Source organism: Musca domestica, unplaced genomic scaffold (assembly GCF_030504385.1).
Source record: "Musca domestica strain aabys unplaced genomic scaffold, Musca_domestica.polishedcontigs.V.1.1 1, whole genome shotgun sequence".
NCBI classification, from domain to species: domain Eukaryota; kingdom Metazoa; phylum Arthropoda; class Insecta; order Diptera; family Muscidae; genus Musca; species Musca domestica.
In genome coordinates, this window is record NW_026712114.1 from 21,671,023 (window position 1) to 21,689,460 (window position 18,438).

Sequence of the window (18,438 nt, forward strand, 5' to 3'; positions counted from 1 at the left end):
AGACCCATAGTTACTTTTGAGGATCTTCATAGGATCACTTTCTAAGTCGATTGTCATGTCAACCCATCTGTCTGCCGGTCCGTCTCTCCATGTATTTTTGTGAACAAAATGAAAGTCGCATTCATATCCTATTGAGATGACATTTTCCAAACAATATTTGTTTCACCCAAGGACGAACCCTACTGAAAACGGTGAGAATCGGTTGAGATTAAGATATAGCTCTCATATATATCTTCAACCGATTTCGGTTTAATTGTACACCAAATTACACCATACCAGTCCAAATGATCTGAATATAGGCACATTCGACTGAATTTTCTGTTATCCGATTTCAGGTTTATTTTGAACCAAATGGCTAATATCAGCCCAAATAGACTGAATTTTAGCAAATCCAACTGAATTCATCCTAAAAAATAACTACATCAAATTTGGGGAAAATCGGTTCAGATAAAGCTATAGCTCACAAATATATGTTTCATCCGATTTGGTGTTTAAGTCCCTCACACTCGTAATATGCACAAAAGAATGATATGTTGTTCCTGATATCAGATACTGCCCAGAAATAGCTCTGCCAAATTTTATCAAGATCGGTTCAGATTTCAGGTTTATGGCTAATATCAGCCACCGAACTGGGCTGGATTTTGGATATTCTTCAAATTTGAAGAAAATTGGTTCAGATATAACTATAGCTCCCATGTATATGAATTTCATGCGATTTGGGTTTTAAGTCCCTCACATGCGTAATGTGCACGCCACAAGAATGATAATTGGCAGCAGATAACTTATGGAGCCTCTGTCAAATTTTATCGATGCCGGATCAGACTAGGATATAGCTCCCATAATATTTATACGATTTCAGGTTCATTGTACACCAAATGGCTAATATTAGCTACTGAACAAGAACCTAGAAACAAGCAATTCAAATCGGTTCAAATACAGTATTAGATGAAAAAACTGCAACCAACTTCAGACAGCTGTCATTTCTAAGGCACTCGTCCGACAGCTGTTAAAATTATTCCAATGACAGCTCATTATATTGTTTACAAGCGTACAAAAGCATTTTGGTGAGAATTTCCCAGAAAAAAAGTTATTCGTGATGGAATTAAAGCGTGATTGTGTGATTTCTTTATATTTGGCTGGAAAGCCACAAGTGGCTATCTTTAGAGCACTCCAGCATTTAAATGTGAATAAATCTTTCGTGCCCGCGTGGCAGTGGCCGAAAAATGGCTCGTGAGCTGAACATATCGAAATATTCAGCCATTGAAATTCCAAAAAGTGCAAGAACTTACACCGCAACGGAAAGAAAATAGACTCAAAAAAGCTAAAGATTTGCTTCGCTTGGCCGAAAGTGGTGAACTGCCGAATTTGGGTTTTTCCGATGAGAAAACATTCGTTGTCCAGCAGATTGTAAACAAACTAAATGATCGTGTTTACTTGCCAAAGAGGTCAACAAAATTGACAGCCAGAACTCAAACGATGGCCGATGGTCGCTCTCCGCTTGTATTAATCGACCGTGGTATCAGAATAAATGCCGAATATTATCGCGAAAATATTCTGGAAGGTGTATCAAAGCCTTGGGTAGGCAAACATTTTGGCCGCAGACCTTGGATATTCCAACAGGACTCAGCACCATCGCACTCAGCACGCGCCACCTAAGAATGGTTACAAAATGAGGCTCCTCGCTTCATTTCCAGCGCATAATGGCCACCAAAATTTCCGGATACCAATCCTTTGGACTATTGTGTCTGTAGTATTTTAGAAAGCGAGGTTGGAACTAAAAAAAAAACCAAAGTGTCGATCACCTCGGGAATGGGCCAAAATACCGCAGAGCAACATTCGGGTAGCGTGTGATGGTTTCGTTGGCCGTTTAAAGGTTATAATTCGTGCCAAAGGCGACCAATTCGGAAAAATCTAAACATATTCTAAAATTTGATGCTATTTCCAAAATTTTTTGCTTTTATTCAATAAAATTTAAACAAACACGTAAAAATTATGGCGTTTGACTTTGTTTAGTTTTTTATCTCGGCCCCGCCAATGGCCTTTCCTTATTGGTTACAGAAATAAACTAGTTTTTCCAAAAACCCTTTGGTTCGCAATCCTACGCAACTTCAAAGATCCTCGTTACAAATTTCCAGCTCTATACCGTCCAAATACAAATTTAATACCAATTAGTACTTTTTGTACTTTTTTAATGCCAAGTATCTAATATGAAATTTCAGATTTACAAATCTATTCCTTCCCCAAATACCAAATTTAGTACAATTTAGTACTATTTGTAATATTTGTAATATTTTAGTTCGTATTTCCAAAATCAACTCTTAATGTCGACCCTACACACTAAAAGTAACCCTAATGTCAAATTTCAGATTTCAAGCATTGTCCTTTCACCCGTTACGAAATATAGTACCCTATATTACTTTTCGTATAATTTTAGTTCGCATTTCCAAAACAACCATTTTATTTTAAACCTACCAACTAGAAGTGGCCCAAAACCAAATCGTACCAAATTTAGTACCATTTAATACAGTTCGTACACTTTGTACACATTTCCATTATTTTATATCAATAAAACTCTTCAAACGTAACCCATATAACAAATAACAAGATGTTAGGCCAATCCGTTCCTATAAAACCAAATGGTACCAAATTTGGTGCTTTTTGTACTTTTAGTACACTTATAGTTTACCAAGAATACAAATTATACATCTTTCAGCACTAACACTCCCTACACCACTTATTCCATATGTCACAATACTAACTCTATCCGTTTGCTCAATTGATTAAGTTTTTAGTACCTTTTAGTACTTTTGGTACACTTTTTGCTTGAATTTCCAGCCGCTACATACCAACATTGACCCACAAGCAAAATTTGAAGAATCGGGTTTCAGCCGTTTCGCATGGCCTTTGGTGAACCAGTTGCTCACTCACTAACTGAAATATTTTAAAAACACTAGTTTCGAAATGAATGCAGTGTTCACCAGAATGCCTGTTGTTAAAAAAACACATACAAATACCATTTGTACATAAAAACCTTGCTATTGACCTCATCTTTTATATAAAGTTCCCCGGAACAAAATCGATTCACTCATTCCAAAGAACATCCATTACTAACAGAATGCAACACATTTTTATATCTGTATATAGATTTTCTTTGTCCCAAATTGCTCATAATTATTTCTCCCTCTCTCGTAACATCCATTTTGTCTTCTCTAATTTACTTTTTTTTGTCATCCCCAACTTCACAAAACTTTTCCCGGACTAATTGTCTTAACAGCAATTCGAATACTAAAATGCTTTATATAATTAGAGATATTTGAAAAAGTTCTCCATTATTACCAGCCATTGTCCGTCCATTCAACTATCCTTTTTGTCGTCGTTGTTGGTGACAACAGCAGTTCCATCTGCTCGGCATGGAAGACGGCAATGTTTTTAAAAGGATTAAATGAAAGTACCCAGTGTCTGCACAGGGTTTTCACCACGCCACCCCCAAAGGTATTCAAATATTTGCACACCTGAATGGGACACCAGTCGCCGCATAGTTTGGCTGTTTAAAAGGAATCCAAGAAAAAATAACAACAGCAACAAAATAAAACAACTTCAGGCATTAGACTTAAATGACAACCAGCCAGTGCACAGCCCTTTTTTAATGGGTGAGAGAGGATACAGAGAGATATATTTCTGTTTTTGCTTCTACTTCTTTTTCTGTTAGCAACCATCCATAGATCCTAGTTAGCATTTTTATGGCCCCCACCGCCAGCCCCAATGTGATGACACTTGCAGCGTTACAACACACAAAATATGTGTTAGCCGGGCTCCTCAGCCATTACTCTTCTTTTTGTCTCCAATGCATCGCGTATTACACTTGGCTTTGTGCAAAAAAAAAAATCCCACTGCCATTCCATTCAGTCTTCTGGCCATAAGTCAGCCGGGGTATTGTCGTCGCCGTGTTTTCGAACGTGTACTGTTTACATAAAAATGCCAGAAGACACCAGAGAGGAATGGAAGAGAGAGAGAGAGCGAGATAGAGGGAATGCAACAAAAAACTAATTCAACACATTACGTCAGTTTCCAACAACCACAACAACTAGGAAACATATCCACTGCCAGCCATCCATTCATTTCAAACATATATCCATCCGTTCCATTGGACAACTTCAACGACATTAAGGCACCGCTGCATGTCGGTCGGTGGGTCTGTCCGTCCGTCTGCCTTTCTGTCGCCTGTTAGGTTAGCATAGCAGAAAAAAGGCAAACGTTTTTCCTCATCCACATATTTAGACATCAAGCGATATTGAAATTACTAGATTTTTGCGTAAGCGTTAGAGATGTGGAAATGCGATAAGAAGTCCCTTGGATACCTTTACATAGATTTTATATCAATAGAAAATATTTAGGCCGTCTTTGTCTACAGAGGAGCTGTATGGGTCCTTTGACCTCCTGTGCGAGGTCTTTTGTTATGGAAAATCTTTTGGAGGTCCTTACACGTTAGAGGACCTGTAGAGGGACTGTTGTTGATAGAGAACCTGTATGAGGTCGTATGACTATGGGATACCTTTATGAAACCTATATTCTATAGAATATTGAAAGGAGGTGTTCTATGCAGTAGAGTTTTTGGCAATAGAAACCCAGTACGCGGTCTTCCATTTGAAAAGGACCTTAAAACCTGCTTTGGAATGACTGATTTCTAGGAAGTCTTTATATATAGAAGTCCTGTAGAGGGTCATCGGTATAGTGAAGTCCTTTACTTTTACTATTTGCAGAAGCAATATATGTATTCTTTTAAGAGATCTGTAGAATTTCTTGAGATCTACAGAAAGCCTAAAATAATCCTTTCTTCTGCAGAGGACATGCAAATAAAGGACCTGTCGGAGATCTCCTGGATTTAGAAGACAGGTTGAAGGTTCTATGCCTGTTTAAGGCCTTGTGTCTAGGAGCTTTCTTTTTAATAGAAGATCTCTTATTTATATAGAAGAATTATAGGAAATCTCATTGTTAAAGAATGTCTCCAAGGTCCTTTTATTCTGAAAGGACTTGCAGGAAGTCTTACCACCATAAGGTTTTCGGGCTATAAAACTAGTAGTAGACTAGACTCGTAGAAGTTCCTCTGGTAGTAAAATACCTATGGGTGGTCTTCAGGCTATAGACGACCTGCATGAGTTATTCTGACAATCCTAGACCTGTAGAAGATCTTCTAGATTTAAAAGTACTATGGAAGGTATTCTGCGTATATAAGATCAATGACAGGTCTGATGACTCCACATTGCCTATAGGAAATGTTCTATCCAATCAATACCTGTATGACCGCTTCTCTCTATAGAAGAGCTGTAAGGAGTCTTGTAGCGATAGAAGGCCGGTAGAAGATCTTCTGGCAATGTAGGACCATTATAAGGTATTCAAGCTATGGAAGACATGTAGGAGGTCTTCTATCTTCAGAATACCTCTTGAAGACTTCCAGTTTTTAGTAGACTTGTTGGTAGTCTTTTGGCAATGGGAGATCTTTGGTAGGTCTTCCAAAAGAAAACGCAGAAGAAGTCTTCGAGCGCTACAAGACAGGTAGAAAGACCTGAACGGTATAAGATTTTCCAAAGAGAGTAGACTTGTATGAAGTCTTCTACATATTGAAGACTTGTATGATGCCTTCTCTTTAAGAAAGACACTTCAGAAGTCTCCAGCGATGGAAGACCGGGGGAAGATCCTCTGACGATAGAAGACTTGAATTTTGTCAATTGAAGACCTGTATAAGCTCTTCTAGGTATAGAATACCTCTAGATGGTCTTCTAGCTAGACCTTTGGGAGGCCAACTTACTTTATGGTAAATGCAAGCGGCTTTATGGCTCTAGAAGACCTTTAAGAATTGTTCTATCAAAAGAAAACTTTTAAAATGTATTCTAGCTATGGAAGTATTTTTGGGAGGTATTCTTACGAAATAGTATTTAAATGAAGTCTTTTTACCTCTAGAATGCTTCCCTGTCATTAGAAAACCAGTAAAAAGTCTTCAAATTATAGCAGAATGGTACAAAGTCATTTGGCAATAGAGGTTATCGATACTTAAAAGGTCTTTTTGGTCCATAGAGGGCCTTTTAAACGTTTTTGGTTCACAGAAGGTCCACGGTCTACATAAGATCTTCTGAAGGTCCTTAGTCCATCATCAATAGAATATCTAAAAGTTATTCGGTTCATAAAAGACCTTTTGAAGATCTTCCGTCAGCAGAATATATTTTAAGAGTATTCGGTTCATAGAAGAGTCTTTGAGGGTCCTCGGTCCACAAAAAACTTTTTTAAGGTCTTCGGTTAATACAATATTTTTTGAAGGTCTTTGGCCAAAAAAGGTCTTATTAAGGTATTCGACCATAGAAACCGATTTGAAGGTCTTCGGTTCATAGAAACCGTTTTGAAGCTCTTCGGTTCATAAATGGCCGTTTACAGGTCTTTGGTCCATTGAATACCTTTTAAAGGTCTTCTATTCACAAAAGATCCTTTGAAAACTTTTAAAGGTTTGCGATCTATGAGGATTTTTTTAAGTCTTCGATCCGTAGAGGACCTTTCGAAGGTTTCGAAGATATATAAAAGACTTTTCGAAGATCTTTAGTCAAATAACAAACCGGTAGTAAAATTATTTTTTTAAGCCTTCAGTCAGCAAAAGATTTTTATTTTTTTGAAAACCCTATCACATATCCTTGGTCTAAAAAGGAGGTCTTCGGAAAAAGATACCTTTTTAACATATTCGGTTCACTAAAGATGTTTACTAACTTTTGACCAATAGAAGGCATATTTAAAAGATAGAAGACCTCTCAAATATCCTTGGTCCATGGCTGATCATTGGCATCTTAGGATAAGAATACATTTAACTTGGAAAGACACAAACCAGACAAATTTTTTTCGAGTACAAAAAGGGTTAATAGAGAGTGAGAGAGAGCAAACAAAAATTTATGGCTGGGTTCATAGAGAGAGAAAGAGAGCAAACCAAAAGTTATGGCAGGGGTTAAAATGCCTTAAATTTTCCTCCCGTTTACTATCTCTTTCTCTCTCTCTCTTTCTCTCACTTTTTTAACAACGCATTTTGATGCAATTGTAATTGGAATCATTCGAATTGTAATTCGAAAATTCGAATTGTAATTCGAAAATTCGAATTGTAATTCGAAAATTCGAATTGTTATTCGAAAATTCCAATTAAAAATCGTAGAAAAAATTAAATAATTTCAATTACAAATCGAACAATTTGAATTACAAATCGGACAATTCGAATTACAAATGGAATAATTCGAAATACAAATGGAATGATTCGAATTAGAATTGAAAATCTCGAATTACAACAAAATTTTTATATTTTCTGAAAATTTAGCGCTCAGCTTTAGTAAAAAAACAGATAGAAGGGCCCATATTAAAGGTCTTTTATCTACACAGAACCATTTTAAACCCTCCAATCCCCATAGTATCGCCCAAACCGGGTTTACAAATATCAAATTTCCACATCACTGTTGTTAACTGCAAATACGATTCTTGTTTAGCATTTCCCATTCTGTGAGAAGCTGTGTGTGGAAGCACATTGAAATGCAGCTAACAATCGAAGCCCGACAGCTCCATAACAGGAAATTTATTCTCAGTTCATTCGTTAGAATCTGTTTTGTATTTATTTTTCTTCTCAAGTTAGTTTTTTTTTATAGTTGGTCTTTCTTCTGCTTCTCCTTCATCTCACATTACAACAATGAATGTCGTCGAGTAATTTTTAGTATTTAATTTTTGTCGCCTTTGTTTTGATTTTTGTTTTGTTTTTGTTTTTTCTTTCTGTGCATTGACATTTACATCTTCTTGGTCTTCATTCTCCAAGTGTTGGTTTATTGCAGGTTTATTGTTTTTTATGGGTTTCGCACTTTTTTCTTCTTATTCGTTGGCTCCTCCTTTCCTCCTTGGTGAATATTATTACATTTACTTACGTACGTTACCATACTTGTGTAGGCAACAGCAGGTTGCATTGTTGTTAAGCTATTGTTGTTGTTGTAATTTTTTTCTTGCTGTTGTTGTTTTATTACGCTTCCACGCTTACTTCACATATTCATTTACTTGACGATTATTTTTATGTGAAATCGTTTATCCGCTTCACTGCACATCAATTGAATTGCATTTTCTCTCGGCATCAGCAGCATCAGAACCATCAGCCATCATCTTTTCTTCATCGACACATCATCGCTCGCTCATTGATGAGCATAATCACTTTAAACGCTTTACTGCCGTACAAACTAGAATTTACTATTTATCAGACGTGGGTTGGCTGTTAGTGTCTGGGTTAAGTGATGCTGGTGCATGCGGTTTGGAGCCGTGAAGGGGAGCTAGGGCATGTTCATATTGGTGTTAAGTTGTTATGTGGGTAGTTGACTAGTGGTGGCGTGGATACATACATAGTTCGCGTGAATCATCATCACTCATCTTGTATAACTGTTATCTGCATTTTGTAGGTCGTGTGTGTAGTCTCCATGAGATTTATGTACATATGTGAATATTAATTATTCAAAGTCGAAGTAATACCAGACGAGAAGGAATAGCAGGATCAATATAAAGATGATTGGGAAAGAGGGGTAAGAATTTCAAATGATTCTCTAAAGAATTTATTGGAAGTACTGAAGCACTCATTTGGTGCAGACTTAAATATTCCTATTATTTATTTTTAAGGTTCAACAGAATACATATCAATCGTCCTGATTCTTGGCGATTATCCAATAATTTTGACAACATTTTGGTATTTCGGGATCTTAAGAAGAAAAATCTGAAAAAAATAATTATTGCAAATTTTAAAAGTTCAGTGGCTAAAACAGAGCCAAATTTAAGTTACATCGAGAGAATTTCAAAATCACATGTCTATAAATTAGTATTTGGAGTTATTTGTGGGCTGAGCTTTGTTCTTACATAGCGTATGAAGCTTTTAAAGGTTTACGATCCATGGAAGTTTTTTTTACCAGTCTTCGGTCCGTAGAAGACTTTTCAAAAATCTTTCGTCAAAAGACAAACCGGTAGTAAAATTACTTTTAGAAATCTTCAGAAAAAAATCTTCAAAAAAAATATATGGCTTTGAAAGACCTATTACATCCTTGGTCGACGGAAGAGGTATAAAAGGAGTACTGTCCATATTTGACTCTTTAGAGCTATTTGGTCGTTTGAGACCTTTTTTAAAATATTCGGTTCACCAATGATGTTTAAAAAGTTTTTGTTTTTGGCCACTAGAAGACATATAGTCCATAGTCCATGACACAAACCGTGCGATTTTCCCGAGTTCTGAATGGGTAATTAAAGAAGGAGAGGGAGAGATCTGTGGGGTCAATCTTGGTGCGTGGGCGTGTGATAAGGTCGGGTTTTTGGAAATTCGTACCAAAAGTGTACGGACAGTACTAAAATATACAAAAAATTGAATACTTTGTATAGCTGGAATTCTGAAATTTTGAATAAAAGTCAATCGAGTGCCGTATAGATGTACCAAAGGGTTTTTGTGAATTCGAACATTACGGTTACGAAAAGTGTTAAAGTGGAAAAATTGTGTGGTTTTGAAAGACCTATTACATCTTTGGTCGACAGATGAATTAAAAAGGAGTACTGTCCATATTTGACCCTTTACAGGAATTTAGTCATTAGAGACCTTTTAAAAATCTTCGGTTCACCAATGATGTTTAAAAAGTTTTTGTTTTTAGCCACTAGAAGGCATATTTATAGGATTTAGACCATAGTTGAAGACTTCTGTGTCCATAGTAGACCTCTCCAACAGCCTGGGTCAATGGGTGATCATTGGACCATCTTCACACCAATGGAGGCCGTGTTATAGATTTGTTTAAAAGGTTTCATCCTGGACGAGTTAATATGGACTGGGAGAGAGATATGTCAGAGAGGTGATTCTTGGTGCGTAGACATGTGATGAGGCTGGGTTTTTGGAAATTCGTACCAAAATTGTACGAAAAGTACTAAAATAAACTAAAAATAGATTACTTTGTATTACTGGAATTTTGAATAAAAGTCAATCGAGTGCCGGATAGATGTACCAAAGGGTTTTTGGGAATTCGAACTTTAAGGTTATGAAAAGTGTTAAAATGAAAAAAAAATTGTGTGGTTTTGAAAGACCTATAACATCCTTGGTCGACAGAAGAGTTAAAAAGGAGTACTGTTCATATTTCACCCTTTAGAGGAATTTAGTCATTAGAGACCTTTTAAAAATCTTCGGTTCACCAATGATGTTTAACAAGTTTTTGTTTTTGATCACTAGAAGGCATGTTTATAACATTTAGTCCATAGTAGAAGACTTCTATGTCCATAGAAGACCTCTCAAAAATCCTAGGTCCATGGGTGATCATTGGACCGTCTTCACACCCATGAAGGCCGTGTTATAGCCCGTAGAAGATTTGTTTGAAAGGTGAGGTCCATGACGAGTTCTGAAAATGTTAATAAAGAATCGGAGAGAGGTAAGTCTTGGTACGTAGGCGTGTTATAAGGCTGGGTTTTTGGAAATTCGTACCAAAAGGGTACGGACAGTACTAAAATATGCAAAAATTGAATACTTTGTATTGCTGGAATTCTGAAATTTTGAATGAAAGTCAATCGCGTACCGGATAGGTGTACCAAAGGGTTTTGTGAATTCGAACTTTAAGGTTACGAAAGTACAAGTACATGAAAAGTACTAAATGGTACTATATTTGGTACGTTTTGATTTTTGGAGAACTGATAGTGCTTAAAATCTGAAATTTTGCATTACGGTCGCTGTCCATGTGTAGCCTGGACGTATGGTATGCACGAAAAGTACTAAATGGTTCTAAATTAGGAATTGGTTGAAGGGATAGAGATAAATTTTATATTTAGATTGCTGAAGGTATCTGAGTTTGAGATTTGGAGGCGGTTTGGAAATGCGTCCTGTATTTTTGTACCAAAAGTACTAAATGGTACTAAATTTGAAAAAGTTTAGTTTATAATTTGAAATGTTGGTATTGAGGTCCGTGTTGGTTGTAGCTTTGTGATAAAGAGGCGGGTGTAAAAATATGCACTAAAAGTGCATAAAAAGTACTAAATAGTACTATATTCGGTACAAATTGGTATTGGATGGACAGATAGTGCTAGAAATCTGAAATTTGGTATTAGGGTAGCAGTTCATCTGGAGCCGGACATATGGAGATGATTTTGAAAGTGTGTTTTATAATTGTACGAAAAGTACTAAATGGTACTATCTTTGGTGTTTGGTGAAGGGATAGAGATAAAATTCTGCAATTTTATATTTAAATTGCGGATGTTTTCTGTGTTTGAGAGTTGGAGGTGGTTGGGAAATTCATCCTACATTTGTGCGAAACGTACTGAATGGTGCTAAATTTGGTATTGGGTGAAAGGATAGAGCTGAATTCCTGAAATTTGATATTAAGGCCACTTTTAGTATCTGGGACTGAGATACGGAGACGGTTTCGGAAATCTGTATTATAATCATACGAAAAGTACTAAATGGTGCTAAATTAGGTATTGGGTGAAAAGATAGAAATAAAATTCTAAAATTTGATATTTAAATTACTCTTTTGAAATTTGGTTTGAAATTTCGTACTATATTTGTACAAAAAGTACTAAATGGTACTGAATACCAATATTGGGTGAAGGGTTAGGACTAGAATCCATAAATGTAATATTGAGGTCTCTGAAATTGATATATGGAGGTGGTTTTCGAAATGTTGTACGAAAAGCAATAAAAAGTACTAAATTTGGTACAGGGTGAAGGAATAGAAATGATATTCTAAAATTTGATCAGATTTGGATAGAGCTGGAATCCCAAAATTTGATATTGAGGTGTCCGTTGGTATCTGGTGGTGAGATCTGGTGGTGGTTTTGCAAATGCGTACTAAAACTGTTTGAAAAGTACTAAATGGTATTCATTTTGGATCACTGTTGATGTCTCGGATGTTACTAAATTTGGTATTGGATGTAGGAATGGAGCTGAAATTCTGAATTTGATATTGAGGCTACTATTGGTTTCTAGGATTTACATATGGGGACGTTCAAATAGACTTTGTGCAATGGCTTTAATTATACAGGGTGAGATGAAAAAACTGCAACCAACTTTAACTATCATTTCTAAGCCACTCGTGCGACAGCTATTAAAATTATTCTAGTGACAGCTCATTATATTGTTTACAAGAGTACAAAAACATTTTGGTGAGAATTTTCCAGAGAAAAAGTTATTTGTGATGGAATTCAAGCGTGATATCTTAATCTTTGGCTGGAAAACCACAAGCGGCTATCGTTAGAGCACTCCAGCATTTAAATGTGAATAAATCTTTTGTGTCTCATACCATCGCACGTTACCGTGATACTGGTAGCGTAGCCCGACGTCAAGGAAGTGGACGGAAGAAAACAGCAACATCAGCAGAAATGGTTCGAAAAGTTACGGAGCGACTTGATCAAAACCAGCGTGACAGTGGCCGAAAAATGGATCGTTTGCTGAACATATCGCAATATTCCATTCGGCAACTATTGAAAAAGAGCTCGAGCTAAAGCCATTGAAATTCCAAAAAGTGCATGAACTTACACCGCAACAGAAGGAAAATAGACTCAAAAGAGCTAAAGAGTTGCTTCGTTTGGTCAAAAGTGGTGAACTGCCGAATTTCGTTTTCTTCGATGAGAAAGTTTCAATGTCCAGCAGTTTGTAAACAAACAAAATGATCGGGTTGACTAGCCGAAGAGATCAGCTGAAAATGTGCACCTTCGGTTGGCCAGAACCAGAACACAAGCGCCGGCCATGGTAATGGTGTGGGCCGCCATAACAGGCGATGGTCGCTCTCCGCTCGTATTAATCGATCGTGGTATCAGAACTAATGCCGAATATTATCGCGAAAATATTCTGGAGTATATTGAAGCCTTGGGCACTCAAACATTTTGGCCGTAGATCTTGGACATTCAAACAGAACTCAGCACACGCCACCCAAGAATGCCTACAAAATGAGGTTCCTCGCTTCATTCCCAGAGCACAATGGCCACCAAAATCTCCAGATACCAAGCAGTGGGACTATTGTGTCTGGAGTATCGGAAAGCAAGGTTGGCACTAAAAATACCAAAGTGTCGATCACCTCAAGCAAGCGCTTCGCCGGGGTGAATGGACCGAAATACCGCAGAGGAACAATTGGGCAGCGTGTGACGGTTTCATTGGCCGCTTATTCTAAAATTTAATGCTATTTCCGAAATTTGTTGCTTTCATTCTTTGACTTTGTTGCTATTAAACTATATATAGTATATAGTATATAGTATATATAGTATATATATATATATATATATATATATATATATATATATATATATATATATATATACGCGATTCATAGTTTTTAGGAAAACGATTTGGCAGTGGACATAATTCCCACATTATTGTGGGACAACAAATTTGACATAATCTCCAATGGGGATTATGTCACGGGCACCGTGAAATTTCTAGAAAATTAGTTTCATGACTTATTTGATTCTTTACGAGGTTTAAACACATTCTTAAATACACAAATTAAATTTTTCAGCTCTTCAATGCATTGTAGCAAAATATATCTTCACTCTTATTAAACATAAACTTTTGCTGCCATATCAGGTAAAGTCAATGATATTGACTTTGCTTACTTTAATTGCAATTCATTTCGTACTGCCGTATTTGTTCATATTACACAGTGGCGGTCAATACAAAAAAAAAGACGTGGAACTGCTGCCTTTTTCTCGCGAATAGCAATTAAATGTAAAAAAGACAACAAAACTGAATTCCCAAAGACAAAACATCTTCATTCGCTGGCATTCGGTTAAGTTTATGGGCGGCGTACACCATTTAGACTCCAACCCCCCAAAAGGGAATCCAACTCATTGCCTCTTTTGCTCCTTACATCAAGAATACATATGTATGTATGGACGTGTGTGTGTGTGCAGATGTTTATAGGTATTCATTCCATTTCGAGTGGCGTCTTTTTTATGTCTTTAATATGTGTTCAACACAATAAATATTTAATCTATTAATACTTTGGATACTTCACAAACTACTTCAACTTCAATATTGTGGCTCAAGATAAGGCAGCAGAGACACACTCAAACACCCACACCCACAGACGTACAAAACATGAAGCAGGCAAAGAAGACAATCCAATGAAGAGCCATCCAGCAAAGCAGGAAGGAAGGAAGAACTGACTTCGTTTTTAAAAGTGCTTTGGTGGAGTAGCACAAGTACAGTTTGAAGTATCCAACAGTGGCTGAACAATGGCGTGGCCGAGGAGATAGGAAGGGGTTGGACTTGGGCGGCAATAGGCGCCGCTACTGTTTCCCCCAAAGATAGCAAAAGGGGTTTGGGGCAAACATCGAAGTCATAAAAACCTGATGATGATGAAGAAGACATCTTGGAAATTACCAATATAAGTGCCAATCATGGATGAAACAAAATAAAATAAAACAAAAAAAATGTGTTATTGTTCTGAAAAAATGGGAAGGAGAACATAAAAATGAACATAAAGCGAATCATAAACCATTAAGCCGGGGCAGAGAGAAAAAAAACAAACTGCGAACTTCGAAAATGCATTGCAATCACCCATCATCAACACTTTTGCCGTAATGCAAAACTGCCGGGAATGAATTGGGAAATAATTAATTCAATACCGAAAATTGGCAGCGAGGGTTGGTTGATGAGTAGCCTCCATGTGGTGGAGAGTGGGGAAGTGGATACTGAAATGAGTATCTGAAAAGGAGGGAGCAATGTACACACTTTAGAAATTGGACAAATGTATGTAAAGTAGGTTAAGGAGATGCAGAAAAAATCATACTTTAAGGGTACAAAAAGTACCAAAAGGTACAAACAAGTAGAACATTGTCTTGGGTGTTACGTAAGATTTGGAGCTTTTTCAATTTTGACCCTTTTTGAACGACCACTAAGAACATTGTACCATTTTGTACTTTTTGTACTCTTAAAGCACGGATTTCTAAAAAAATTACAACCATTTACCCAAGTATTCTACTTTCTTACCAAATTTCGAAGTTCTAGCCCGAATCGATTGATCAATAATAATATTGTTTAATTTTTATACCCTCCCACATAGTATGTAGGGTATATTAAGTTTGTCATTCCGTTTGAAACTCATCGAAATAATGACCTTAGACCCAACAAAGTATATATATTCTTGATCAGAGCAAAATTCTAAGACGATTTAGCCATGTCCGTCCGTCTGTCCGTCTGTGTAAATCACTCTAGCATCCGAACGAAATGAAATAGGTTGACCAAATTTTACTTAAATGTGTATTATGTATGCAGGACTTTTGGTATTGAAAATGGTCCACGTAGGTCCACGTCTTCGTGTAGACCTAATATAACGGTACCTCCCGATATGCGGTATTTTGATGATTTTAGCGACATTATTAACCGGAATTGTTTCAAAATTAGTATTTAAAGTTCGTAATAGATACTACGGCTTAAGACAGAAAATGGGTCATTTAGGTCCACGTCTTCGTATAACCACCATATAACGGTACCTCCCGATATTCGGTATTTTGATGATTTTAGCTACATTATAAACAGTTTTTTTAAGTTCCGCGTTTGAACATTCTAATAGCTTGTTACAAAAGTTGCCTATGCAGGTTTACGCCGTCGTATAGACCCTAACGGCTTCATTCGGAATTTTAAAGATGTTAACAAAATTTTTAACGGATTTAATTTTTTTTGAAAAATGTTAAATTTGTTGCAAATGGTGGAGGGTATTCAAAGTTCGGCCCAGCGAACTTGTGAGGGAGTTATCAGAAGCAATAGACTGCTATATCCAATTTTCTCAGCAGATCTTGTGTTAGGAAAAATAATGGGATGTGTAAATTAGGGAACCGATGCTTATTTCACATTTTATAATCTTTTTGTTATTTAAGCATTGTGGGGGAGGTTCCAGAAGGCATGGTCCGATCTCTACGATCTTTATAACAGATCTTGAGATGAGCCAAGTCTGAATATAATCGGATGTTAAATTCGCGTTTTACGAGCCTCATGAATATTCAAAATGTTCACACATTGTGGGGGAGGTACTAGAGATATTGCCCATCTATGAACTCGACCTAAGTTTGACAATAATATTACGATGCACCAAGTTTAGATCAAATCGGAAACTGCCATCGCTCATTACCGTGATACTGTTAGCGTAGCCCGACATCAAGGAAGTGGACGGAAAAAAACAGCAGCATCAGCAAAAATGGTTCCAAATGTAAAGAAGCGACTTGATCGGCACCCGCGTCGCAGTGGCCGAAAAATGGCTCGTGAGCTAAACATATCGCTATATTCCATTCGGCAAATATTGAAAAATGAGCTCAGGGTAAAGCCATTGAAATACCAAAAAAGTGCAAGAACTTACACCGCAACGGAAAGAAAATAGACTCAAAAGAGCTAAAGATTTGCTTCGCTTGGCCGAAAGTGTTGAACCGCCGAATTTGGTTTTCTGCGATGAATGAACATTCGTTGTCCAGCAGTGATCGTGATCAAGTAAACACGAGGTCAGCTGAAAATGTGCACCTTCGGTTGGCCACCAGAACTCAAGTGCCGACCATAACAGCCGATGGTCGCTCTCCGCTCGTATTAATCGACCGTGGCATCAGAATAAATTTCGAATATTATCGCGAAAATATTCTGGAGGGTGTATTAAAACCTTGGGCACGCAAACATTTTGGTCGCAGACCTTGGACATTCCAACAGGACTCATCACTATCGCACTCAACACGCGTCACCCAAGAATGGTGGCAAAATGGGGTTCCTCGCTTCATTTCCAGCGCACAATAGCCACCAAAATCTCCGGATACCAATCCGTTGGACTATTGTGTCTGAAAGCAAGGTTGGCACTAAAAAATACCAAAGTGTCGATCACCTAAAGCAAGCGCTTTGGCGGAAATGGACCAAAATACCGCAGAGCAACATTCATTGGCCCTTTGAAGGCCATAATTCGTGCCAAAGGTGACCAATTCGAACAAATCTAAAAATATTCCAAAATTTTATCCTATTTCCGACATTTTTTGTTTTCACTCAATAAAATTAAAAAAAAATGTAAATATTATGGCCCCCTTAGAGATTGGTGAGGGAACGACAAGGGGTCCTTAAAACTTCAGTTTAAATTTTAAGGGCATATATTTAAGGAAATCGTACAAGTATGTACTCAGACAGTACTTAATTTTTGTTAAATTATAAAGTCAGAATCCTGAAATAGTTGTAATGTTCCCTTTCGGAAATTGCCTCAACAACATCTCATTTTGTCCTCTGGACCGCCCCACAATTTAATGTAAATAAGTATATTTTCTTAAAAAAACAAACGTGACCCATAAACCCCAAAGAAGGCAATTTACTTAATTTATCACAACGCTGGCCAAGAAAATACATTGTTGTCGTTGTTGTGTTTTTTGAATAAAACTAAACATATCGCAATTAGCTATAAATACATGTCTGTGTATATGTATGAAAGTAAGTAGCATTCTGCATTCTATGAATCACTTTCATTTGGGTTTTATAAAATCAGTTTAAATCAGGAAATTTCAATTTTGATGCAATTTAAAAAACACTCATCATTATTTTTGAGAACAGTTAAATATTTTTTAATTATTATGATTTGAAACTTCATTACGACATGGATAATTTGCAACAGCAACAATGACAAATTTATACAACGTGGCAAATTGCTATTCCCAATGCCATCAAATGTAATGGAAACATTCACGCTTGAATACAATCAAATGGATTGGAAATTTTTAGAAAGATTTAAAATTTAAAATGGCCTAGATTTCAAATTGTGAAACAAATATTTTGAATTTGCTGGCTCAATTAATTTAGTAATTTGGAATTTCGAATTGTTTTGACATAACTGTCCTGGCTTATATCGCAAGGGCCAGTAGGACTTCATTGGTACAAGAACTGTCCATTTTTTATTTACCAACCAACAATTAGTAAAATTAAAAATCTTATAAATTTTCCGCCAAATAAAGTAGTCCCTAAGTCCTACCCATAGCAGATTTTGGACTTTTCAAAAATATTTTTTCTTTTAAATTTTATCGATATTTAATCAAACTAAAAAAGTGAGTTCGAAAATTCCACTACAAAAATGGTCCTTTTTCAATTAACAATCCTTGATTAGAATATCGTAAAATATGTCATTCAATATAATTTTATAATCCATTTCTCTCCTCCCTTTCCAGCAATACACAACTGGCATGGTGACGTGCGTTGTGGCTTAGCTTTAGATGTCGGTGATTCGGTGGAAATTCTAGAAGAATGTCCCAAATGGTTTCGCGGCACATGTCCGCGAAAATCGCGAGCGGTGGGAATATTTCCCAAAACCTATATACACATAAAAGACTTGAGCAAAATTGATCCGGTCGTTGCGGAATGCACACAAGTCCTTCGAGAATGGTCGGAAATATGGAAAAAACTGTTTGTGGTATGTAAATGGAGAATTTATTTTG

At 36.7% G+C, this 18,438-nt stretch overlaps 1 protein-coding gene across 2 annotated transcripts in view; it reads left to right on the top strand.

Moving 5' to 3' along the window:
• Positions 1-18,438, top strand: part of LOC101893794 (dedicator of cytokinesis protein 3) — a 171,894-nt gene that overhangs the window by 72,869 nt on the left and 80,587 nt on the right. For both annotated transcript variants that reach the window (XM_005178706.4, XM_005178705.4), the window contains exon 2: positions 18,172-18,413. In XM_005178706.4, coding sequence (XP_005178763.1) covers positions 18,172-18,413 — 242 coding nt within the window. The remainder of the gene's footprint in view (positions 1-18,171; positions 18,414-18,438) is intronic.